The sequence below is a fragment of the Alnus glutinosa genome, chromosome 7 (assembly GCF_958979055.1).
Source record: "Alnus glutinosa chromosome 7, dhAlnGlut1.1, whole genome shotgun sequence".
NCBI classification, from domain to species: domain Eukaryota; kingdom Viridiplantae; phylum Streptophyta; class Magnoliopsida; order Fagales; family Betulaceae; genus Alnus; species Alnus glutinosa.
In genome coordinates, this window is record NC_084892.1 from 7856010 (window position 1) to 7881997 (window position 25988).

The 25988-nt window shown below is 37.6% G+C and overlaps 1 protein-coding gene across 1 annotated transcript; it reads left to right on the plus strand.

The window, feature by feature from the left end:
- Positions 1-11917: 11917 nt before the first annotated feature.
- LOC133874218 (peroxidase A2-like) lies at positions 11918-14190 on the plus strand. Its single transcript, XM_062312087.1, has 4 exons — positions 11918-12203; positions 12292-12486; positions 12577-12742; positions 13584-14190. The coding sequence occupies exons 1-4, from the start codon at positions 11994-11996 to the stop codon at positions 14000-14002; spliced, it is 990 nt and encodes a 329-aa protein (XP_062168071.1). The 5' UTR covers positions 11918-11993; the 3' UTR covers positions 14003-14190.
- The last annotated feature ends 11798 nt before the right edge of the window (positions 14191-25988 follow it).

Genomic DNA, 25988 nt, shown 5'->3' on the forward strand with positions numbered 1-25988 from the left:
CATCTCCAAAGAATAGAAGTCATCAACATAATCCGCTGCATCCTTACAACTATGTCGTATAGCAGCACATGCATGCACACATGGGATTCCAGTCATTTGCCAAACCCTACAACCATATGTTCTTCTCCTCATGTTTACCACAAATTGTTTGCCAGTTGGACCAGTCCCTTCAAAAATGTCATCACCAGCATATAGGGCAACACAGTCCATTGATTCATACACTAATGCCTCCAACGTCTTTGCAATTTTAGGAGTTATCTTTCTAGTTAGCTTTTGAATGCCCTCCCTCTTAGCCTGATATCTCTGCATCAGTTTTCTCCTTATCATCTTCAGCATGGTCAAGATAGGCTTATCACGAGCCTTTAAAATGTAAGAGTTAAAACACTCACAAATGTTGTTCTGCAAAAGGTCAGACTTTGTATCCTCAGTAAACATGCTTTCGACCATGCACTTGGGTCAATTTTGTTCAAGCACTCAAAGGCATCACTGTTCATATTCTTCAGCTCATCCATTACACTCATAATATCCCCTTCAATGTATGCAGAAGCTGCATCCCATAACTTCTCCTTCAAGGCCAGTCCTCAATGCCCCCCGATGTCCCTGAAGTTGGCATACAAGTGCCTGACACAAATCCTGTGGTCTACATTTGGAATGACCTTGTCAAATGTTGGCATCAGCCCCTACAAAAATGATAACAATATATTACATTAAGATTGTACAACAATGTAAATAAAAAATGAATGAAGTGTAAGCATGTACCATAACTTACCTTCTGTCGATCTGAAATAAATGTTAGCCTGCTATGTAGCTCATGGTGTCCAAGATCGGACATTAGGGTTACCAAAAACTAGATCCAAATGTCATTTGTCTTAGCTTCGGCTACAGCATAGGCAATTGGATACATATTATCATTGCCATCTCATCCAACCGCAGTTAGAAGTTGTCCCTTAAATGGTCCTTTAAGGAAACACCCATCTACCCCTATAACAGGTCTAGATCTTTCCAAAAAGCCCTTCATCATGATTTCCAGGGAACAATACATTCTTAGAAACTTTTGATTGACCTCAGGCGCATTAGCCTATCCACTTTCATCACAACACAACTTCCTGGGTTGGTTAATCTCAATGTCTCACAATAGTCCCACAACTTCACGTACTGAAGCTTATGCTTTCCAAAAATCTTTCTATTAGCCTTTGTTCTTGCCCTATATATCATGCTTGGATTTACATTCACCCTTCATCTTTCTTTCACTTCAAGCTGAATCACACCTAATGGCATGTCGGGTTGAACTCTAAACTTGTCTATGAGTTTGTTAGCAATCCAGGTTGATGTCACAATTGAGTTCTTAAATTGCCTGCAACACAGATGTTCACTTTGCATAGACCTTATCTGAAATGTCTCTTCATCAAGCAGCTGTTTGGCATACACTCTATAATTACAATTTGGTTCCTTACACACAACTATACACTTTTATCTCTCATTCCTTTGAAATGTGATGTCATTCCCCCTTTTAAGATTGTACATCCTAACAACCTCCCTGAATGTCCGTATATTTGAGAATTTCATATCTAGTTCCAAAATTGGATCCCTCATGTCAACTACATGAAACCCAGACCCTCTGGCAGAGGTTATTTCACATTCTTCATCACTAGGTACTAGTGAGACAAGAATGTCACTTCTACCCATATCAGAGTTATAGTCATCATCAACATCTTTATATGTCATTTAACCAGCTTTATTGTGGTCCCCATCATCTTCACTATCATTATCACTACCCTCTTTACTACTCTCAACCCTAGGATTATCAGGTTGTACATTAAAGGGTCCAACACCCGCACCAACATCAACATCAAATAAGTCTTCATCATCACTAAACTTATCTGCCCACGAAGGATCATCGAAATTAACCCTCCTTCCGTATTCGTCGTCCTCTTCACTACCCTCTTCTTCACCCCCTTCATTCCCAAAAGACACAATGTATAATTCCAATATTACATGCCTCGTATGGCAAGCAGACAATGAAAGCACATCATGGTCTGAAGTAATTAAATACAAGCCATCAACAAGACTCTTCCCAGGATCTTTAAAATACATTAAATCCCTTGACCTATACCCATATTCCTTACATATACCTTCAATTTCAAAATATGATAATTTATCAAGGTTAACCTTCTCGTGATGCATTGCAACTTCACCACCTACATATACACAACCAAACCTCCGGTCGAACCTACCCTTATAATGAACCTCAACCACCAGTTCGCTACTTCCCATCCTATGAGGTCAATGATGTAAAACACAATAAGTCACATATGTAGTGGAATTAAATAAAAGGGAAGAGTATTGATAACATCAACCAATATATATGCATATCAAATCCTTTGGGGATCACCTATGATTTTTACACCCACATTTCACCAACCAACAAAGCACAAAGTATTATATTTTGAAGCAGCCAAAACAAAAGTCTAAAGCAAGAGTCTTAATAGCATCAACCAATATATATAGGCATATCAAATCCTTTGGGGACCACCTACGGTTTTTACACCCATATGTCACCAACCAACAAAACACAAAGCATCATATTTTGAAGCAGCCAAAACAAAAGTCTAAAACATGAGTCTTGATAACATCAACCAATATATATGCATATCAAATCCTATGGGGACCACCTACAGTTTTTACACCCACATGTCACCAACCAAAGCAAAACACAAAGCAACACATGTCTAACAAAAACCAAACACACGGACCCAGTAAAGGCAAAACACATGGACCCAACACCACAAAAATCAGTAACTGTATAAACCCTAAACAAAACTCACGGACCTAGTAAGTGAAACCAACTTTCAAGCTTGAAAAAGACACACCCAATCATTGAAAGTAAATTCTGCAGCTAAGAGAAAGGCATAATAAACTAACTTAAAAAGGAATTTGATATTCCATAACAAAATACGACGGAATCTCAAATTGCACAAAACCCTAATTTGAAAAGAGGAGTTTTTTTTAACATACCTTGAAAAAAAAACAACACTTTGGTTTAATCACGAAACTCCCACCAACAGTGTTGATTTCCGTTTCGCTAGTTGAAGAAAACCCACACAGGAAGGCGAAATCACGAAGGGCGAAAAGAACACGGACGAGGTGTGTATAAACCCTAAAGAACACGAACAGGTCTGTGCTTTTCGGCTCTAACTTTTAAAAATGATGGATTTTGTTCATCTTTTTTTAATATAAGTGTAAAAGACACACGTGCACGACTTTTCTTCATCTGTTGAGAAGTATGGGCATTCTCGTCCGTTTACATCACTAACAGGCACGTGAGGTGAATTTTGTTAAGTCAAATGGTTGATTTGGACGGATTCCCTAAATTGAAAATTTTTGAAACTTAATGGGGTGCAATTAACAAAATTGAAACATTGGTGGTAGAATTGCAAATCGGTGACGACTTCATGGGGGTAGATTGAAGTTTTCCCTAACTACTAATCCAAGTAGAACTTGTAAACCTTATTAAGCAACAAAAGACTACCTTAAAAAGACACATACAGTAAAGGTCTTATAAAGGAAGGACATGTATTCATAATGAAAGAAATAAAAACTACGTAAAAGAAAGACACATGCAGTAGGGATTCCATAAGGAAGGACACGTGCTACAACTTATTTAAGGTAGATAATGATATCATTAATTCTGATTGTGTCAGTCCCCCACCAAGGAGCAATGTAACCAACGAGGCACATATATAGAGACTATGTTCTTCAGGGAAAGACACGCCCTTTTTACTTTTTGCACAACACTTACACAACACAAGACACGTAGGTCCCACCCCTTGTAACTGTTTTTGAGTTATCTTTTATAATAAATGGCCTATTTGCAACTGTTTCCCTAATGAAAACCCTTCGATATGAATTGGTTTATAATGCTCAATTGTAACATTCCCCTTTCGTTTCATGCCAAAAACCTACCTACGTTCAATGACATCTTAACAGATCTACAAGGGACAAGAGATCAGTTACCACTTTTCAAGAGTGCATTCAATTTGTTGGTCATTCCTGCACACCAAAGTTGATGTTTGTTAGCTTTCAATCAAGAGACTGATGCTCCGTTTGTTTCGGCGTAAAATAGTTTCTGTAAAATGATTTTGGCATTGTCCGATCTTTGGTGGGGGCGAAAATAACAGTTTACCATAAAATGATTTTTGTTTGACAAAAAATGCTTAGTAAATTTCAGAAAATGATTTACATTTTTTAAAAGCGTAAATCAATTTCCCCAGATGGCAGACGCAGTCGACCATTTTTTAAACGACGCAGTCGACCTTCACGCTCCAGCAGTTGACCATCGCCGGAAACCGTCAACTATCGCCAGATTTCGGCACTGGTCGGAATCCGGCCGGTGCTAGAATCTGGAAATTTGTACCGAAATTCGTCGACATCCAGCCACCATCGTCAGATTCTACCGATACTGTACCAGATTCCAACTAGAACGGTCGAATCCTTGCCATCTTGCCGGATCTGGCCAGAACGACCAGAACTGGCAAGGATCTGGTCGTTTTGGCCAAATTGGCAAGCACAAATGCCCGGTCTCTTTAAAAATAATTTTTTTAAATAATCCTAATTTTTTAAAATATGATTATTGTTAGTCAATGTGTATATCTTAATTAAACATAATTTTTTGGTTTTTTTTTTATTATATTATTTTACATTAATATTTTTAGGTTGTGAATAAAAATTGATTTTTATAATTTAACATGATTGAATGAAAATATAAAAAATATTTATAATTTTCAGTACGCGCCAAACACCGAAAAATGTTTTCGATGAAAAATGTCTTTCTAAAAAATATTTTACAACGAAAATCATTTTACGCCTAACGAAATGAAGTATGAGATTCAGGGAGAAGATCACGAGGGAAAGCGTCTTTTGAGTTAAGAGTGGACTTATGGTTGGGGTTGGACAAAATCACTTTCATGTAATGATGCTTTTTATCAGGAGTTCAGTTATTTTTAGAAGTCTTATTTTTCATAGATATGTTTCTAGAAGATTCTGCACATATTTCAAGTCAGAGAAATCAGATCCTTTGCATCCGTCCAGACGACGTGATATTCCGTCCGGATGCTCAAAACTGTCTAAGTATCATCCGTCCGGACGACGAGAACTTTCCGTCCGGACCTTCCTTTGTGTCGAGACCTTCGAACTGTTTCAGCTTGCGTCTGTCTAGACTTCTCAACAACACGTCCGGACGCCTTTCAGTGTTCAACAAGTTGAAAGATTTCTTTTCAAAGCACAATATGGGAAGATAGCTGCAACCGCCCGGACGATGTGTGTTTCCGTCCGGACGCTATTGTTGATAAGGCAAGTCGTGGAGAAGAAGTTCAACCGTCTGAACGTCAGACTTCATAGTTTGGACGCTCAAGCCTTATATATGAAAATTGAGTGCATCAGTTCAACCGTTTATACGTCATACCTTATGGTCCGGACGCTCAAAGCTTTGATATGGAAATTGTGTGCAGCTAAAGTGCAACCGTTCGGATACTAGGGCAACACCGTCCGGATGTGGTTTTATTCAGGGAAGAATTTCAAGCGAATTTGGAAAGCCGATCACATAGTTGTCTATTCGGACGCCTTCAATTACCATCCGAACGCCGCCTAGGTAATTCAAGTCAGACATGAATTTGGATTCCTGTAGCCTATAAATAGAGGCCACTAGGCATGTTGTTTGTAAGAATTCGGCAGTGGATTCTGTAGTGCTTAGAGAGTTTATTGTAAGAGGTATTGTGCTGATCTGCTTACTCTCAAGCCGTTGCCAAGTGCTATTGCTGTGCTGAATTGAAATCTATCTTAGGGATTGGCCTGAAGGTAAATGATTCCATTGAAGATCCCTTCAAGTAGGTAACTTGGTTGGGAGGCGTTCATGTTGGGTTACACATCAGAGTTCAAGGTACAACCACTGCATAAGGGTATGTGAATGCTACTGCTTTGTAACTAGTTTAGTCTTCTGAATAGTGGATATCCTAGGTTTGGCTGCCCTGGAGTGGTTTTTCTCTTAATTGAGTTTCCACTTCGTCAACAAAATATCTGTCTCTTTAATTTCGCATTGTGATATTTTGTTGCACACTATTGCACACACTTGGTAAATTTGAAGTCATCTTTATTTTCATCATCTGCAGAACCAAACTGCAAAATACACCAATAAAGCCAAAATCTTCCATCCAACCCAAATATGTAGAACCCATTACAATTTCCATCCAAAATCAACCGAAAAATTGCTTAAGATCCAAAACTCAAGAAAGCAACCCAAAATCGAACTTATCTCCCTCTACACAGACACAAAAATCACCGAAAATCTCTCTCTTCTCTCCAGCCAAACAACCCACACACCTGAGCTTGACCAACTTGGGCATGCCTGTCTCGGCGATTGAGCTAGAGTTCACCGGAGCTGGTGCAGTGGTGTTCGTAACTGCCATTTTGGTGCTTGCTCTTTACATTAGAGAAGAGACAAGCAGCAGGGAAAGGAAAAGAAAAGAAGAAGGAGAAGAGTATGAGAGAGAGATTTGCAGAGAAAGAAATAAATTAAATAATGATACATCTGTGAACAGTGCAACGCCACATGTGGAGTTGCACTGTTCACAGATGTAAGGAAACTCTATTGTAGCTTTGCTTTACATAAGCTGATGGAGGATGATTTTAAGAGTTTTGTTACCTATTCTAGCCAAAAGTGGGTTTTACATAACCCACTGTGAATGCTCTTATCGAACTCCACAATCTAGTCAAATCCATAACCTTTGAGATTCACAATATAGATGACTCACTCTCATAGGGTGATGTTGATTTTATTTATGTTGCCAAATTTCATTTGGGGAAAATTGTACCATTGGTCCATGTGGTTGGCGTAAATTATAAATTGTTCATTCTGGTATCAAAATTAATTCAGATATTCATGTGGTTGGTTTAATTTATAAATCACTATCTGGAGTCAAATTTCGTTAAAATTTTTTACAAATTTTGTTAGGCGCCACGTTAGCGCTAATAAGATGGTGACACGTGTCGATCATAATAAAATATATATAAATCTATTGAAAATATAAATAAATAAAAATTTAAAAAATTATTTAAAAAAATTGAAAAGAAAAAAAGGGGGTGGCTGCCCAACTTTGGGAGTGGCGTACGTGGCCCGAAGGCCACCCCTAGATGCATTTCGAGGTGGCCCGAAGGCCATTCACATTGGTTAGGGGTGACTGCCCAACCCATTTTTTTCTATTCAATTTTTCTTTTAAATAACTTTTTAAGTTTTATTTATTATTTTTTAATAGATTTAGTATTTTTTATTATGATCAACATGTGTCGTCATCTTATTTACGCTGACGTGGCATTTAACAGAATCTATTAAAATTTTTAACGAAATTAGACTCTAGGGAGCGAATTGTAAATTAAGCCAACTACATGGATCTCTGAATTAATTTTGACACAAGAGAGAGCGATTTGTAATTTAGGCCAACCACATATACCAATAGTGCAATTTTTAGTTTCATTTATTACCTCATTTTTGTTTTGGTGGTTTGTATTTTGGTGAAATTATTACAAACAAGAACGCTCTTAATTAAGAGTAAATTAGAAATTAAAAAAAAAAAAAAAAAAAGATTAGTGATTTCCGTGTCTGCCTCTGACTGTATTTGAAAAAGTTGAGAAATTACAACAGTTGGGCGTTCCCGCAATTGGGGAAAATGTGAATTTCGACTAGATGCAAACTGCTTTTTTCACTGGTTTAGACTTTAGACACGGTGCAAATGTTTCGTCCAAACAAATACAAATCTATGGCACTAAACCAAGTCTTGGATTCCTTAGTAACCAATCCTCAATGAAGTCTATCCCACTCTCGAAATCGGATCCTCTCCAGTTCAATTAATCGGCTCGAATCCTCAACGAGCCGATTTGCTCTTTTTTTTTTGAAGAACCGATTCCTCTCCCGTTCAAATCAATCGAAAAACAATCCCGTTCCCCCTCTCTCTCTTTCTCTCCTATTCTTTGTCAAGCCACTCAAACACAGAAGGTGTACATAGCACTGTGTAGCATGGGAAGGTCGATCGTGCGGCTGAGCTTGCACCGTTTTGGGGGATAATCTGGTACGTAGGAAATTGTTACGGACGGTGCTGGATTGGAGAATCGAATGCAAGAAAATTTATTGCTTTATCCTTTTGTTTTAACTTTTCTAGAAGCTAGGGCGGTCTCTTTCTTTCTAGATCCAATATTTTAGCTTCTCCAAATATGCTTTTTCTTAAACAAACAAAGTAAGATTGCTACGGATATTTCAACGAAATTTCTACTACATGGCACATACATAGCTGTTCTCAAAAAAAGAAGCATCGACTAGCTTGAATTGTCAAAACACACAACGTGCCTAACTAATTGCCTCACTTTTATTTTGGGGAAATAATCGTTTGGCTGCTTGTGAGATTTGTCTCTCAAGTATGGTCTGGAAACATCATGTAAGAAAAGAAAAAGAAAAAGAACATCAATCAAAACTCTATTTATGACACACAAAATTGTGTCTTTAGTTATGGTATGAGCGGTTAAATTCGCATTCCACTTGACATGTTCAATTCTCCACGATCTCAGTTGGCTCAGTCTAGATTTGATGCGATCCACAATGTGTACGTCCAAATTTGCTGCAATTGTTGCAACTGCATTTACAATCTGTAAAACATCCTCTTCCAAAATGACATCAGTAAATCCCATCTCATTACAGGACTCCACGGCATGATAAGCTGTCAAAGCTCCAGCAAACCACATGCAGGAGCGACCAAAAAATTATTCGTGGTGCTTCATACAGCTACAACTGCTCCCTCAAAGTCTCCGAGACTTGGTTCACAGCTGCATCCCAATTAACATTGTCATGGTCGTAGAATTGGTCATAAGAATTAAGCAGGAAATTGATCCTCTTATCATTGTCATGGCCATATAATTTATTCCCAATGGATAATTTCGGATAAAATATCAAGGTCTACACTTAACTACCATGGCAGACGGCACTGCACGGCACATATATATATGATCGATACATGTTATGATCCATTTGATTTGCCCATTTGTGGTCCGCCCAGCCTAATTATATATATATATATATATTCAAAGTTGTTGTAAAGCATCAACTACTCCTCACCGAACCCATGTGTGTCTTTCTAAGTGAAAGCGAATAGCATTAATTTGAGAGAGAGATATACGGCATACATTTTGTGAAAATTATTACAAAAATCAAATTTATTTTGACTTCTCTATTTATATTTGAGATCTCTTGTTATTGAGCTGGTAGAATTATTCAACAGTCCAAAAACAACAAAGACATTATACCGTCCATCTGTCTTGAGTACACCTAAACAGGTGTACTCGACACCCTAAACTATCCGGAACAAGTAAATCTCGCAACCTTTTCTATTAAGCTACGACTAATAACAAAAAATTAATTCATCCGCAGTAAACATTACTCACTAATCAATTTTCTTTGTCCAAAGTCCCTAATTCTATTGTAGAAAAAGTAGTAGGGAAATTTCTTTAAAAGTGAAATATCTATGGCATGTGATCTTGTCGGTGTGGAGTGGCCCAAGACTTTCTTATTTTTTTTAAAACAAGTGCGGACAGACATTGTCACTCGACATCCTAAACTGTCCGGAACAAGTAGATCTCGCACCCTTCTCTATTAAGCTGCGCCTAATAACAAAAAAAAATTTCATCCGCAGTAAATATTAATTACTCACTAATCAATTTTCTTTTTCGGCAATTTTCACTGGCAAAGTCCCTAATCGTATTGAAGAAGATAAAGCAGAAGGAAAATTTCTTGGAAAGTGAAATATTTATAGCGTGTGAGCTTGTCGGTGTGGACTGGCCCAGGACATTCTTTTTTTTACTAGTGCGGATAGATATTGTCACGGCAGAAATAACACTGTCACATCAATAAAATAAGATCGTAGAATAAAAATATAACATTTAACATTTCTATATTATTGCAGTTCAACTTCAGTAATCAACCTTCTAATTTCAGTGCAATTGTCTAATCAACAACATTGATATTGTAATTTCAGATAAAGTAGAGTTTACGACTTTGCTTGCCACACTATTGGCCGCTGCTTTGTGGACAACGTAAGTTTGATTGAAAAGAAAGGCAAATAATAATAAAAGCACTAAATACCATAAAAGATGATTGATACCCTTCACCTTCTATCAAACATATATATGATTCTAGGGAATCTCATCGTCATCATCACAGCCCCATGCATGGTAACAATATGTTAATCATGAAAATACTTATAATTATATGAATTTCCCAAAGGATGATATCCATGGACGTCGACCCATCAAACGCTGCCGGCCTCCCTCTGATTGCGGAAAAATATTGGAGAATTATCAACGCTATATTGGGCAGAATTATCAACGATAATTTGGTAGTGTAGAGCACTAGTACCCCCTCCTAGCTATAATGATTATGAAAGTGATTATTCGTGGAAATCATATTTGTGTATTGATTATATATTGTCAAACGAGTATTTCATGGGATTGAAAATTGCTAGAGCTCGAAATATTAATTGGAGTGATTAGTGGAGTACTACTAGGCTTGTATTACACTCTTTAAGTGTCCTACACAAAGACGGCAATTGAAGACTGATAAGTGAGTGAAGTCGGAAAAAGAGAAATAGTTACCATCGAGTCAATGTCAATAAAATGTCTTGCAAGCAGACAGTTTTTAATGGTAAGTTATATACAGATTCCATAATCTCCCAAATTAATTATATTCGTAATTCATTTTCATGTATAATTAATCTCTTCTTATATTTGTTAACGGTGTACTACAACTTTTACTATAATTTTCTTATAAATTCGTGCGGCCGTTCATATTTTATGAAAATGAATGTTGCACGTACATACATGACTCCCACATCAACTTGTAAATGTGATAATTAAGTATTATGTGAACTGTCACGTGTCAGTCCACAATTTAGTGGCTGACATGATAAATGTCACATAGACTACTACGTTAATTTATGAAAAAAATAATAATAATTAATAAAATCTGTAACATTTCTAATAACAGTACTCCCGGTGATATTTTAACCTTGGGAGAAAGCGAATTGATCTAATTAATAGTGAATATTCATTGAACAACGGTAATAAGCCAATGTAAAAATAGTGAATGTTCATCGAACAACGGAAATAAACCAATATATTTGAATTAATTTGCTTCTTAATTTCTTTCTTTACCTTGAGAGAAACCGAATCGGTCCAAATGTTCAATCAACAAAGGGGGTTCCAACTTCCAATGAAATCTCTCTACTCTGAATTTTTTACTCTTCCGCTGCACCTAATATGCTTAATATAAAGTTTGAACTTTATAATAAAACAAGATATGGGGATAAAGAAATTAAAGAGGCCCCATGAATTTTGAAATTAATTAGTGAAGAAGCAATCAAACTTTAATTTGTTGACTATTATGCTTATGCATGAGCTCATGTTCTGGCTGGCTTTTCGCTGTCTGAGTGACAACGTACAGATTGTTAAATTAATTTAGCCTCTAGACTGACATCGAGTTTTTATAAAGTATTATGAGCAAAATACTTAGCTTATTTCGTTAGTCTTGGTAGTTATGTTGGATGAAAAATAAAATTTGAGTAAAATATTTCGAAAATACCCTTATTTTGATCATTGAAATACCAAAATCACCCTTTGTCTTTTTCTACTAATTAATAAATAAAAAGGGTAATTTTGATTTTTCAATGGTCAAAATAAGGGTATTTTCAAAATATTTTGGTCAATTTTGATCTATTCATTACCTAATGCTTTATAAAAGAAAACTGTTAATTAATTAAGGAAGCTAAATAATATTTAACCATTTCTATGTGTATATATATATATATATATATATATTGGCCACACAAGTCATCACCAGTGCCACATATCAGAAAATTGGAGACCCCCACTTTTCTCACTAGTTAAGTAGAGAAATTAAAACAATGTGTTCTACCACTTCCTTGGCAGTGGCCACCATTTTTTTAGCTCTATTTCTTTATGAATCGAAAGCTCAATTGAACGCCACCTTTTATGGTGACACATGCGCAAATGCATCCACCATTGTGCGTAACGCAGTTCAGCAGGCTTTGCAATCTGATTCCAGGATTGGCGCCAGCCTCATCCGACTCCATTTTCATGACTGCTTTGTTAATGTAAGATCCAGCTCTTAAATTTGTCAAAACTTAATTGCTTTCCTGTTTCGATCATCTGTGAAAATTTCTGTGTTCGGTTTTGTTTTAGGGATGCGATGGTTCAATCTTGCTAGACAGGGGTGGAAGCATTACTCAGAGTGAGAAAGACGCTGCTCCCAATGCTAACTCCACTCGAGGCTTTGACGTTGTCGACAACATCAAGGCTGCTCTGGAAAGTTCTTGCCCTGCTGTTGTTTCTTGTGCTGACATTCTAGCCCTTGCTGCGGAAGCTTCTGTTTCTTTGGTAAGTCTCTGTATATATTATATATATTCTCAGGGAGAAAAGAAGAAACGTAGGACTGATCATCATATATATATATATATATATATGCAGTCAGGAGGTCCAACATGGACTGTATTATTAGGGAGAAGAGACAGTCTAACTGCAAACCAGGCTGGAGCAAACACCTCCATTCCCTCTCCTGTCGAAGGCTTATCAAACATTACATCCAAGTTTTCTGCAGTTGGTCTAGACACCAATGATCTTGTTGCTTTATCGGGTAATTATTCTTTCTAGCTCTCTAGTTTTTTCAACGAGAGGGTTAGCTCGAATTGTCGATTCGCTTGCTTAATTAATATTAAGAGATCGGCTGTTTGAGTCCGATAAACGATTCTTGTAGGTGGAATCGTGTATCCGGAGTTTATCCTATAGAAAAGGGTCATGCTTTGAAGAGTTGCGTGTCAGTTAAAATGATATTATACGTTACTTTTTATATAATTAATTGTAATTAGGTTTAATGGTAAAACAATATGTATAATATCATTTTAATTTACCCTTTACAATTTCTAATTTTTTCTCACTTTTGCAATTATACCCTCAAAATTTAAAAAATGTCAATTTAGGGTCACTATATTTATATTTTTTGTAATGTCAATCCTCACATCCAAATTCAACGTTAAATCAAATGGTTGACAAGTAAAATGTCCCTTATACACCTAAGATGTTTATAAAATTACAAAAACACATTGATTTAATAATAATAAAAAAAAAAAAATGAAGTGTGGCCCAAGTGACACAAGATGGGTCACAAACTGACCCACCGGTGGGTATTTTTTTTAAGAATGAATGGTATTTTGGGAATTTCATTTTTTTCATTAGGATTTAACGTTGAATTTGCACGGGAGGGTTGACATTGCAAAACATTGAAAGATGGTGAACGTAAATTAATGCTTTTTAAAGCTTAAGAGTATGATTGAAAAATGATAAAAAAATAAAAATAAAAATAATTAAGAACGGTAAGTGTAGTTTTTCAAAAAAATAAAATAAAAAAGGGTAATTTGAAAGTTTCTTTCTCTGCACTAGTTACAGATTTTATTCACAAGGTTTGATAACTTTCACAGGTGCTCACACATTTGGACGAGCTCAGTGTCGCACATTCATCGGTCGGCTGTACAATTTCAATGGCACGGGCAACCCAGACCCAACAATAAACTCGTCATACTTGACCACTCTGCAGCAAACATGTCCACAAAATGGGGATGGAACTGTTCTTGCCAATCTTGATCCCACAACCCCAGATAATTTCGATAATAGCTACTTTTCTAACCTTCAAAACAATCAAGGCCTTCTCCAATCCGATCAAGAGCTGTTTTCCACCACCGGCTCTTCCACGGTTTCCATTGTTAATAGCTTCAGCAGCAACCAAAGCGCTTTCTTTGAAAGGTTTGCTCAGTCCATGATAAACATGGGAAATATTAGCCCCCTCACGGGAAGCAATGGGGAGATTAGGTCCGACTGTAAGAAGGTTAATGGAGGTTAAGCTACCTCAGTTGTTGGATCATTTGGGAAGCACATATATCTTCTGAGTTATAAAAAATAACCAAAAGTAAAACAGTTTTTGATTCACTTTACAATAGTATTTCTTTTAATGCTATAATATAAGTTGGTGGTTATTCCCTTTAGAACAAGAATCAATAATCATTAAAGGGAGAGATTATGATGGTGAAATGGTGTTCATATTTACCTTTGTGTGAAATCTTATTCCTTGCATCCTATGAATATATGGTGTTCATATATGCCATCCTCTTAATGTTGAGAATGTTCTAATTTACCTTCTTTTCTTCTTCCTTTTTTTTTTGTTAATTTTTAATTTTTAATTTTTATGAATGGTTCTAATTTACCTTTAGCTCCCCCAAAAAAATAATGTAATTAAAATAACATATGGCATCTTATGCATATGCATGGTGGCGGATTACTTGTGGGTAAAAGGATAGAATCATAGAAACCCAAGATTAACATAATACAACAAAGTCAAAACAGTACAATATTAATGTCACATCAAAAACAGCTTTTTTCACATCTTTGTTAGGCACTTGGGGAAATTGATGTGATCGAGACCATTATGATTGGTTGTAATAGGTTTTTCGTATGGTAAGAGTATTAACATCATATTTTTTTAAATTTAAGAAATTGATGTGAGGCAGAATTAAGATTATTTTGATAACACATGATAGCAGCAGAACCTGTGAATTGAAAATTGAAAATAAGATTTAGAAAGAGAAAAAAATAACAAATAAGAAAGATAAGGACTCTAGTTGCCTCAAATAAGCAAACAGAAAAATAACTTTGAAATACTAATATTTAATTAATACTTCAAAATTTTCTTGTGCCACTGAGTGTGTATCCATTATATATGAAAAAAAAATAAACAAATCCTAGTTTAAAAAGAAAAACCCAATCCTTAATGGAAAAGGAAAACACAATCCTTATTGAAAATCAAAATTAAAACACACATGTATAATTGGAAAAGTAAAACTACAACACCATGCATAAATAAAATAACATTAATGTCAATTTTCTCCTGCATCAGTTTTTCTGAGTTGGAAAGAACTTGCCCTCAAGTTCAAGTTGTCTTTGCCTCAATCTTTTGAATATCCAATATTCAATCCAACCCATCACAACCTGATTCTGAATACTGAATTTTCTCGCACCAACTTGAGACAAAATATTCTTTACAAACTCTTGATTGGTTGTCATAAACTCATTCTCTGTAAAAAAAATTTCAAAAATGATCAGTTCTTTCTTGACCATGAAAAACCAAATTTTCCTCCAACATGCAAAAACCAACGTTAAGATTTTGTTTAGGAAAATGAGACAGAAAATTTTCAATCCTAAGAAAATCAACATAATTAATTTTCTCAAGACACCACTGAGATATTTCACAAACTCCAAAGACAAGTTAGCATAAACGTATGTGCGAGAGATAGTAAGGCTACATGGAGTGCCCATTTCCATTGTGTCGAACCATGACCCACCGTTCACTTCAAAGTTTTGGGATAGATTGCACGGTGCAATGGGAACAATGCTGAATTTTAGCACGGTGTACTATTCGTAAACCAACGGCTAATCCGAGAGAACTATTCAAACCCGAGAGAATATACTTAGGTTGTGCGTGTTGGATTTCAAGGGCAGCTGGATACGATACTTGTCTTTAGTTGAATTTGCTTACAATAACAGCTTTCAGGCAACTATTGGTATGGCACCGTACGAAGATTTGAAAGGGCGCAAGTGTAAATCGCCATTGTATTGGGATAAATTTGGTTAAAGACAACTATTAGGCCCAGAAATGGTGCAGCACACGAAAGAGAAAGTTGCAATCATCCGGAAGCGGATGCTCTGCGCCCAAAGCCAACAGAAAAGTTATGCGGATAAGCATCGCCACAAGCTTGAGTTCGAGATTGGCGACCTTGTGTACCTCAAGGTGTCGCCAATGCAGGGCGTATGATGCTTTGGAAATAAGGGCAAGCTTAGTCAAAGGTATGTTGGACCATTCCAAGTGTTGAAGCGTGTGAACCCTCAAGCGTACAAAGTCAAATTGCCTCTTAACTTGGCGAGCATTCACGACGTCTTCCATGTCTCTCAGTTGCGAAAGTGTGCTCATGATCCCTCACATGTTATAAGCTACGAGCCTTTTGATATTCAAGCAAATTTGACATATAAAGAGCTTCTAGTGCAAGTTTTGAATCGCAAGAAACATCAATTGAGGACCAAAACCATACCGTTAATGAATATTCTATGGCAAAATCACGGAGTAGAATAAGCTTCATGGGAGCTTGAGCAAGAGATGTCGGATCGATATCCTCATTTGTTCAAGTAAAACCAGGTATGATTATTTTGTCATACCGCTTTAACACATTCATTTAGATAAAATGCGTACTTGTAAGCTTGTAAAATGGCTTAAAATTTAAATTTCGAGGACGAAATTCTTATAAGGAGGGAGGGATGTAATGTCCAAGTGATTAATTAGGCATTAAAGTCGTGAATTTGACTAATTAAGTAAGAAATTAAGAGAAAACATGGGAAAAACACTTAGAAAATGCTTAAAAGAGACTTTTTGAGTAGTTCGTCCAGACAGACCCATTTGGTGTCCAAACAGGCTTGGCAAAAACTTGGTGTCCGCTACTGTGTCTGGAAGGACCTGCAGACGAGATTCCCTGTCACGCCCCAATTTTGGGATATAAGGGGATACACGAACTTGAGCATAAAATAAATGAAATCAACCACAAAACAACTAAATATAGCAATGGACACAAGAACATAGCTTTAAAACTTACATTCTCATTTCTTTTACATATATATATATATATATATATATAGTGTTAGTATTTTATGTTGGGTACATTCTAAATGACAAAAACACTTTATGTAACGGTTGCTTTTTAACAAGATTATCGGTTCTATTCAGAGTCTTCAAGTAATATGAACAATGTCTCATTTCATGCCATGTGTATGGTCACAAGTTTCTAGAAGATGTCCATGAAGATTCCTTACAAATTCCAAGCCAAATCAATCGATTCCTATGCAATCGTCCGGACGAGCCTTTGAAGGCGTCCAGACACCCCGTAGTGTCTAGCAGATTACGTCGAAGACGTCCGAACGACAGAGCAACACCGTCCGGACGCTAGGTCAATCATTATTCTACACTGAGTTAGATTTCAGATGTTGACATTGTTAGGGAAGTCTCTACGACGTGGCAACACGTCCGGACACTGTCCAGCATTTCAGAATATTCCAGTGTTCCGTTTGAATACGAAAAGGAGTTATAGCGAAGACCGTCCGAACGCTCGGCCAAGTTGTCCGGACGTGGACCTGATAAGGATAGAATTGCTCTGTTTCTGAAAGGCAATCGCAGAAGACCGTGGGTTGAGCGGTCACATTCGACCCAAGTGCCCCCATGTACTTGTTCAGAGGTCTAAAGTGAAGAAGGAGTTGCCAAAGAAAGATTCTGCTAGCACCAGACCTCCTAGGAAGCATCAGGCTCAGAGGAAATTATCATGGTATGCTCCACCAGTGCATAAAACTCTCATATGTCACCAATGTGGAGTTAATAGTCATGCCAGACCTAGGGGTCTTCAACCTCAGAAATACCCACCTAGAAAGTCTGGACCTCATGCAAGATATCATGCTCCAAGGCATCATTGACAACAGCAGAAGTTTGTTTCTTTAAAACAGGCCTGGTTGCCAAAGAAGAACAAATCTCAGCATCATGAGGAAAAGCTGCAAAAGCTTAAAAAGGATCCATCCTATGAAGAATTGCCCATTGCTGGCAGCTTTATGCGGAGCTTGATCAGATATATGGATCTGCAGCCAAAGGATGAAGGTCAGGATAGGGACATTCACTTCCCTAGGGGGAGCAGACCCACCTGGTAGGTGAGGTCACACATGCCTAGGAATGAGGTTCCTAAATCCTAGGGCATGTCAGGTACACTTGCATTGCATCTTTTATATTGTCATATCTTGTGCATGCTATGGAACCATTTTTTTTTATCCCTATATAGTTTCTTTTGTTGCCTTGAGAAATATCTGCAGGTATTTCACAGGGATGACAGACAAAGCACGTCGGGCAACTGTTGTTCTGTCTTGGTACAAGTAAACCTCTCTCCCTGAGGTCACGTTTGTCCTTACCTTACATGCTTGGACTGATTGTCTTTTATTTTCCTTTTATGCATGTTGATTTGTTTTTAATAAAAAAATAGGGATTTGATGCAAGGTTTCTTCTAAAGTTTTCAGCTATCTCATGTATATTTATCTGTTTTGACAGTTCTCTGTGCCTTGATAGAATATACATTCATATGGTTAAGACTCTAAATATGATATGTGCTGAGTTTTCCTACTGCATCTTTACTAGATAGTTGTTTTTCTCATGCGATGAAAAATGTGCACTATCCAAGGCTCTCCTATGGTACATTTTTTTCCTCTCTGACTTTTAGCTTCTGGAAATTCTAAATGAGAGAGATTTTTGTTGTTAAGATTGTCAAATTGACCAACTCGCTAGTTGAACATAAAACACATAAATTCTGGCATTCTTTCTAGGTTGCAGTACCAAGTGATAAAAAGCATTCAAATCTGAATAAATATGGATAAATAAAAAGATCCATTGCTTTTGTGCTATAAATCTGTTCTTGAACTTGTCCCTATAGAAATAGTCAGTGACCAAATCATTGCGGAAATAGACGGTCACTAAAGGACGAAGTTAAAGAAAAGTGCTGCACTTTAGGGGGAGTGCATCAGATAAGGGTGGCTAGGCCCTAGTAAAATAAGGTTTGACCTTTGACTGATCTAACATTGATTTCCTCTCTTATTTAGAAAATTCGGGTGATTTAAGTCATATCAGTGAACTTCATACCTTATTGAGAAAGTCTTCACACACACACACGCATTGCATGAGTTTAGTTGACTATTGAAAAATTTCCGTCTGCAAGGAAATTTATGTTCATTGATTATTGGACTCTTCTTTATATGTTTGCATATTTTTGACGAGCTATCTGACTGTTTTCTTAGGTTTAGATACATGTGTGTGCTGATTTCTTGTTGAAGACCTAACCTTGTTCTTTTCTCTTTTTTGTTTTATGTATGGTTTTTCTTTATACTTTGTTTACCCTTTGTCCGTTTGTGACAAAAAGGGGGAGTATTTTTTGTTCTTGGACCGGGAATGTATTTCGAAACCGATCAAGTGTTTTTTGTCCTAGAATGGCCAAAGGGGGAGTTTGTTAGTATTTTATGTTGGCTACATTCTGGATGACAAAAAAACTTTATGTAACGGTTGCATTTTAACAGGATTATCGGTTCTATTCAAACTCTTCAAGTAATATGGACAATGTCTCATTTCATGCCATATGTATGGTCACAAGTTTCTAGAAGATGTCCATGAAGATTCCTTACAAATTCCAAGCCAAATTAACCAGTTCCTATGCCACCGTCCGGACGAGCCTTTGAAGGCGTCCAGACGCCCCACAGTATCTAGCAGATTACGTCAAAGACGTCCAGACGACAGAGCAACACCGTCCGGACGCTAGGTCAATCATTATTCTACACTGAGTTGGATTTCAGATGTTAACACTGTTAGGGAAGTCTCTACATGTCGTCCGGACGATGTGGCAACACGTCCGGATGCTGTCCATCATTTCAGAATATTCTAGTGTTCCGTTCGAATACGGAAAAGAGTTACAGCGAAGACCATCCGGATGCTTGGCCAAGCCGTCCGGACGTGGACCTGATAAGGATAGAATTGCGCTGTTTTTGAAAGGCGATCGCTGAAGACCGTCCAGACGTGGCTATCTTCCGTCCGGACATTCGACAGCCAGAGTCCGAATCTCAACAGATTTAGGTTTTCTGTAAGCCTATAAATAGAGGGCCCTAGGCTTTTCAATTGTAAGAATTCTGTAACGAAATCTATAGTGCTTAGAGAGGGTGTTTAGGGAGAATTGAAGATCCACTAACTCTCAAGCCGTTGCTGGTGTGTGCTCAATAGTTCGTGTGCTCAAAAGCTCGTGTGAAGTCTGTCTTAGGGATCGGCCCTAAGGTAAAGGAATCCATTGAAGACCCTTTCAAGTAGGAGACTTAGTTGGGAAGCGTTCACGATGGGCTTCGTGTCAGAGTTAAAGGTATGACTACTGCATAAGGGTATGTGAATATGAGTGTCTTGTAACTAGCTTTGTTTTCAGTATAGTGGATATCCTGGGTTTGGCTGCCTCGGAGTGGTTTTTCTCTTCACAGAGTTTTCACTTCGTAACAAATATCTTGTCTTCTTTATATTCCACATTTAAGATATTTTATTGCACACAAACACACACACACTTGGCTGTTAGAAGTCAATATTTATTTTCATATATCATTAGCAGTTAGTACATGGTAGGCCAGGGATTACAGGATTACAAAACTGAATAGTTACAAAAGTAGGCTTGGTTCACGCTCTAATACATGGGGGTCTTTCCCCCTCCTTCTATGGTCGTCCATCCCTGTAGTGTTCTACATTACACATAAATACATAACAAAAGGGTATATAACAAAAATGAATCCTTGGCCATCAGTTATTATATATCAATAAATACAAGGACCCATTGGTCCACACTAGCTGACCAATACTCCGGATCATCATATGTGATCACCCTCAGGGGTACTTTGCCCAAAAGCACGATAATAAAGAGGGCTATCTGTAAGATTTGTAAGGGTAAGGGGTGAGTTCGACAACTCAGCAAGGGACACAACTTAACACAAGGCAGCATAAAAATCACAATTTGGTATTTTTTTAGAATTTAAATTTATATATAGAAAATATTGAAACAAAACAGATAAGTGTATATGCATTCATCAATCATAGTGTGTATGTTTTATAAACCACTGGTCCAGCCACCTCATTTTAACCATGAGTGGCACACATTGGGCACGTCCAAAGGACCAGTCGTGTAGGACTCATACGCTTATCTTGTGGCCACAGGGGAGAGCTGCTGGGTTGGAAAGCTCCCTAGGTGAGGAACCCCCGCCTATAGCCCCACTACCCACCTCATCATAAGAAGATTCGGATTACCATTATGGCTTGGCGTTGTGGGATAAAACTTGTGTGGTGTACACAAAATATACATCCAAGTAAAAGAATTATAATCTCATCATATACGTAAGTTAATCATATAGGTGTTCGATCACATTTCATAAGAGAATCATCATAAAAGAGCAAATGATATTAAAGTGAAAGAATCATTTGAAAATTTTTGACAATTTTTTTTTTTTTTTAAAAAAAAAAGAAAGTTTTTAAAAAAAATTGGTTGAGGTTTTTAAAGTTGTGTTCCCTTACCTAGTGCTTTTTTTTCTTTTTCTTTTTTTTTTTTTTTTTTTTAAGTGTGACTAGTACCTCCTACCTAGTTTGGATCACAGAAATAGATTTTTTTAGAGGATATCCAAGAGATAATCAAATTTTAAAAATCAAGGTAAAGACATATATCCAAAATATAGCTTAAAATTTCTAATCTATCACACATGGGGTCATCGCATATTCATGCAGAAATAAAATTTCAGAACCACAAAACTTTTAACATAAGACTTTTCTTGTATTAAAAACCAATATACAACAGAAACTCTTAAATGAAGTAATTGCGTAGTCCTCTTGCATAAGAAAGGGTTAAATAGAGAAGTTTGAAAAACAAATGAAGCATACAAAATGAATATAATTTACAGATTACCCAAAAAAAAAACATGGTCATTATTTTAATTATGTATGAACCGAAACTATGCAAGGCTAACAGGTTTGTAATTATCCCTTCTATTGCAACATGTAATGTAAGGCTAAAAGGTAACTTAATGCATCCTTTCTCTTGGGTTTCCAGAATGAATAAGAGCTTAATAATACTTATTGGAACTTCAATTTAGCAAGACATTACTCTCATAATCAGCATATTCTGGATAAGTTAACCCCTACTGTATGATTTCCAGAATTAATTCAACAGAGAAATTGCATGATAACCAAGAAATAATGGATCTGTACAGAATTACTCTAAAGAATTAAAAGGATATAATCTGAGTATAATCATAGTTCCAACAGTAATCTATTCACGGGAACTTTCTCAAATTTGTGTGAAATCCTCCTAGACGTATGATCAAACAAATCCAAAGAAATCAACACTCAACCAGAATCAGTCTAATAATCACAGTATTGCCTTAGTTGTCTACAAACTTTTCTCCAACAATTCAACCCAGGATAATTTTTTTCAACATAGTAAAGCTAAAAACAAACACCAACAATTAACAGAAAGAAATCAGACCGGAAAGGAAGAATTATACCTGATAAATTTTTTCCAAAGTCAAAATTCTTTCTAAATCAGTTAACCCAAAAGAAATTTCAACCCCTTCTAATAAGAATCCGTAAATTGGATTCCATGAAATCACCCTACTAAAACCTTAATTTTTCCCCAATTAACTAACCTAAACCTAGAAAAGATCAGAACCCATAAATTATTACTTACAAGAGGGTGGATTTTTCTCTGTTTTGGGAACCCAAAAACCACCGGAAATCTATTCTCTGGTGGCATCATTGGCGCGAGGCTGTGGCCTATCGACCGGGCGTCGTCGTCCACCTAGTCTGGTGGCTAGTCCACCGATTGGGTCTTCTCCCTCCCTCACTCACTCGGTCTCTCCTTCATCTCTGTCTCTCTTGTTCAGGTAGCACAGGGTAGGAAAGGAAAGAAAAAGAAAAAGAAATGGAAGGGAAGAAGAAGAGAAGAGAGATGCCTGGTAAACTCGCGTGATAAACCTTGTGATTGTTGGTTTGTAATTGGCTGCATTCTGTTGCACAAAATCACTTCCATGTAATGATGCTTTGAAACAAGGATTCAATTATTTTCAGAATCTTTATATTCAGAGTTATACTTCTAGAAGATTCTGCACAGATTCCAAGTCAGAGAAATTGGATCCCTTGCATCCGTCCGAACGACGTGATATTCTGTCCGAACGCTCAACTGTCCAAGCATCATCCGTCCGAACGACGAGAACTTTCCATCCGGACCTTCCTCTGTGTCGAGAACCTTCGAACTGTTCCTGGTTACATCTGTCTGGACGTCTCAGCAACACGGCCGAACGCCTTTTAGTGTTCGACAGGGAAAAGGACTTTGTTCCAAAACACAGATATCGGAAGACAACTGCAACCGTCCTAACGATGTGTGTTCCCGCTCGGACGCTATCCTTGATAAGGCAAGGTATGTATACAAAGTTCAACCGCCCGAACAACAGTATCCATGGTCCGGACGCTTATGCCTTAATATGAAAATTGCGTGCAGTTGAAGTGCAACCGTCAGGACGCTAGGGCAACATTGTCCGGACGCTAGGGCAACACCATCTGGACGCGGCTCTATTCTGGAAAGAATTTCAAGCAAATTTAGAAAGCCAATCGTACAGTTGTCCGTCCGGACGTCGCCTAGCTAAATCGCATCAAACGCAATTTAGGTTTCTGTGGCCTAGAAATAGAGATCCTTAGGCATGTTGGCAAGAATTCGGTAATGAATTTTGTAGTGCTTAGAGAGTTTATTTTTAGAGATATTGTGATGATCCGCTCACTCTCAAGCCGTTGCCAAGTGTTGTTGCTGTACTGAACTGAAGTCCATCTTAGGGGTTGGTCCTAAGTTAAAGGATTCCATTGAAGACCCCTTCAAGTAGGTGACTTGGTTAGGAGACGTTCGTGTTGGGTTACACATGAGAGTGCTAGATACGATCGCTGCATCGGGTATGTGAGTGTTACTGTCTATGTACTAGCTTTGTCTTCTAAATAGTGGATAACCTGGGTTTGGCTGCCCCGAAGTAGTTTTTTTCTTAATTGATTTTCCACTTCGTCAACAAAATATCTATCTCTTTATTTTCTGCATTGTGATATTTTGTTGCACACTATTGCACACACTTGATAAATTAGAAGTCATATTAATTTTCAATTGGTATCAAAGCTTGGTGCACTCTATTTAAGATTTAATTCTTGAGTGTTATCTTCCCTTTTGACTTCTAGTTTTATTTCAATGTCTCAAAATCTTAATATTGTTCCTGCCTTTGATGGTACGAACTATGGCTATTGAAAAGCTCGTATGCGATTCTTTTAAAAATCCATTGACTGTAGGAAAATTGTTGAAACTGGTTGGACTAAACCAGCGGATGTAACTCACGAACCAGTCACTAAGAAAAACGCACGACTTACCAACGATAAAGCCCTCCATGCTCTATGTCAAACACTTTCACCGCCTGAATTTGCAAGAATCTCAAACAGTGAATCTGCTAAAGAAGCATGAGAAATCTTAGAAACAACATATGAAAGCACCAAACTTGTTAAATCTACCAAACTTCAAATGTTGATTTCTAGATTTGAAGAAATTAAGATGTTGGAAGATGAGACATTCGGAGAGTTTTAGTCCAAAATGAGCGACCTAAGAAACTCAATGGTGAGTATTGGGAAAACTGTCTCGGATGTAAAACTCATCCATAAAATTTTAAGACCTTTGCTTGAGCATTTCAAAATCAAGGTAACTACAATTGAAGAAAGCAAAGACTTGGAAGAAATGAAGATTGAAGAGTTAGTGGGTTCTCTTCAAACTTATGAGCTGTCCCTACCCCTGGTCAAAAAGGTGAAGACCATTGCCCTTAAAGCTTCCAAGAAGAAAGTCGAAGTCTCTTCTGAAAACGACTCTGAGGATGAAGAAAAAGTTGTGGCAATGCTGGCCAAATTTTTTGAAAGATTAATGAGGAATAATCAGTTCAAGAAGAAATTTTTCAATAGACTGAAGAAGGCCCTAGAGAGTCTAAACCTGAGGAAGCTGAGAAGAAAGATCCCCGAGGCCCAAGATGTTTTGAATGCTTGGGGTTTAGGCATATGCGGGCTGACTGTAGGAACCTCAAGCAGGGAAAAGGGAAGGCATACAATGTGACTCTTAGTGAAGAGTCCGAAGAAGAAGAAGCTCTTGAGTAAGAGAAATTTCTAGCCTTTGTGGCTCCACATGTAGAAGAGGAGGATTTTTACTACTCAAATTACAGTGATAAAGATGGAGAAGAACTCAAGGAGGATTGTGTAGAGTTCGTGAAGTTGAGGGGGGCTAGCAAGCAACACATTCATTAGCTGAATAGCTTACAAACTGAGAAGAGTTCGTTGCTACTAAAGATAAAGGGACTAGAGGATAAGCTACTGGAGACACAGCTACAATTGGAGAGGGTCACCATTGAGAAACTAACTCATATGCTGTCAATCCAGAAAAGCCCAACAGACAAGACTGGACTCGGGTATGTAGCTCCTCCCTCTAACATTCCCTCTACTTCTATGACTGTCTTTGTTAAGCCCACAGTCCCCGAGTCTCCACCCATAGTTTTGGATAAAGGGAAGGATATGATCAATGGAGATCTACTGGTCACTCAAAAGCTCCCTACTACTAAAAGATCTCCCATATGCCATCACTACGGATTAAGCGAGCATGTTCGACCCCAGTGCTCCCTTCTCAAGGCTCAAAGAGCGAAGGTCAAGAAAGAGGTGCTCAGACAAGCAAATTTCAGAACAAGATCTCTGGCCCAGTATCAGACCCCATGGAATCAAGCTCCGAGGCATCAAGCTCCCCATTAGGCTTAATGGAATCAAACTCCAAAGCATTAGGCTCCCCAATATCAAGCCCCATGGCAATAAGTCTCAGGGCATCATGACCCACGACACCAGGCTCTCCAGCACCAGCAGCCTCAGCAGAGATTTGTTCCTGCCAATGAAAATGGCAAATCCAAGACTAACAAATCCAAGCACTTAAAAAAGCTGTAGAAGGTGGAAGATGATCAATACTGCAAGGAGCTACCTATTTGGATGCAGAACATGATACAATGGATGGATCATTAGATGAAATCCTGCCAACAACCACCACCAGGAAGGCAGGCATGGGTCAGGAAGAAGGAAGACATTCACCCCTTGAGGGGGAATGGACTCACCTAGTTGGTGAGGATATTCATGTCTAGGATTTGGTTCCTAA

Coding starts and splice junctions, on each gene's coding strand:
- LOC133874218 (XM_062312087.1), top strand. CDS start 11,994: ATGTGTTCTACCACTTCCTTGGCAGTGGCCACCATTTTTTTAGCTCTA. Junction 12,487..12,576: donor CGGAAGCTTCTGTTTCTTTG/GTAAGTCTCTGT, acceptor ATATATATGCAG/TCAGGAGGTCCAACATGGAC. Junction 12,743..13,583: donor TGATCTTGTTGCTTTATCGG/GTAATTATTCTT, acceptor TAACTTTCACAG/GTGCTCACACATTTGGACGA.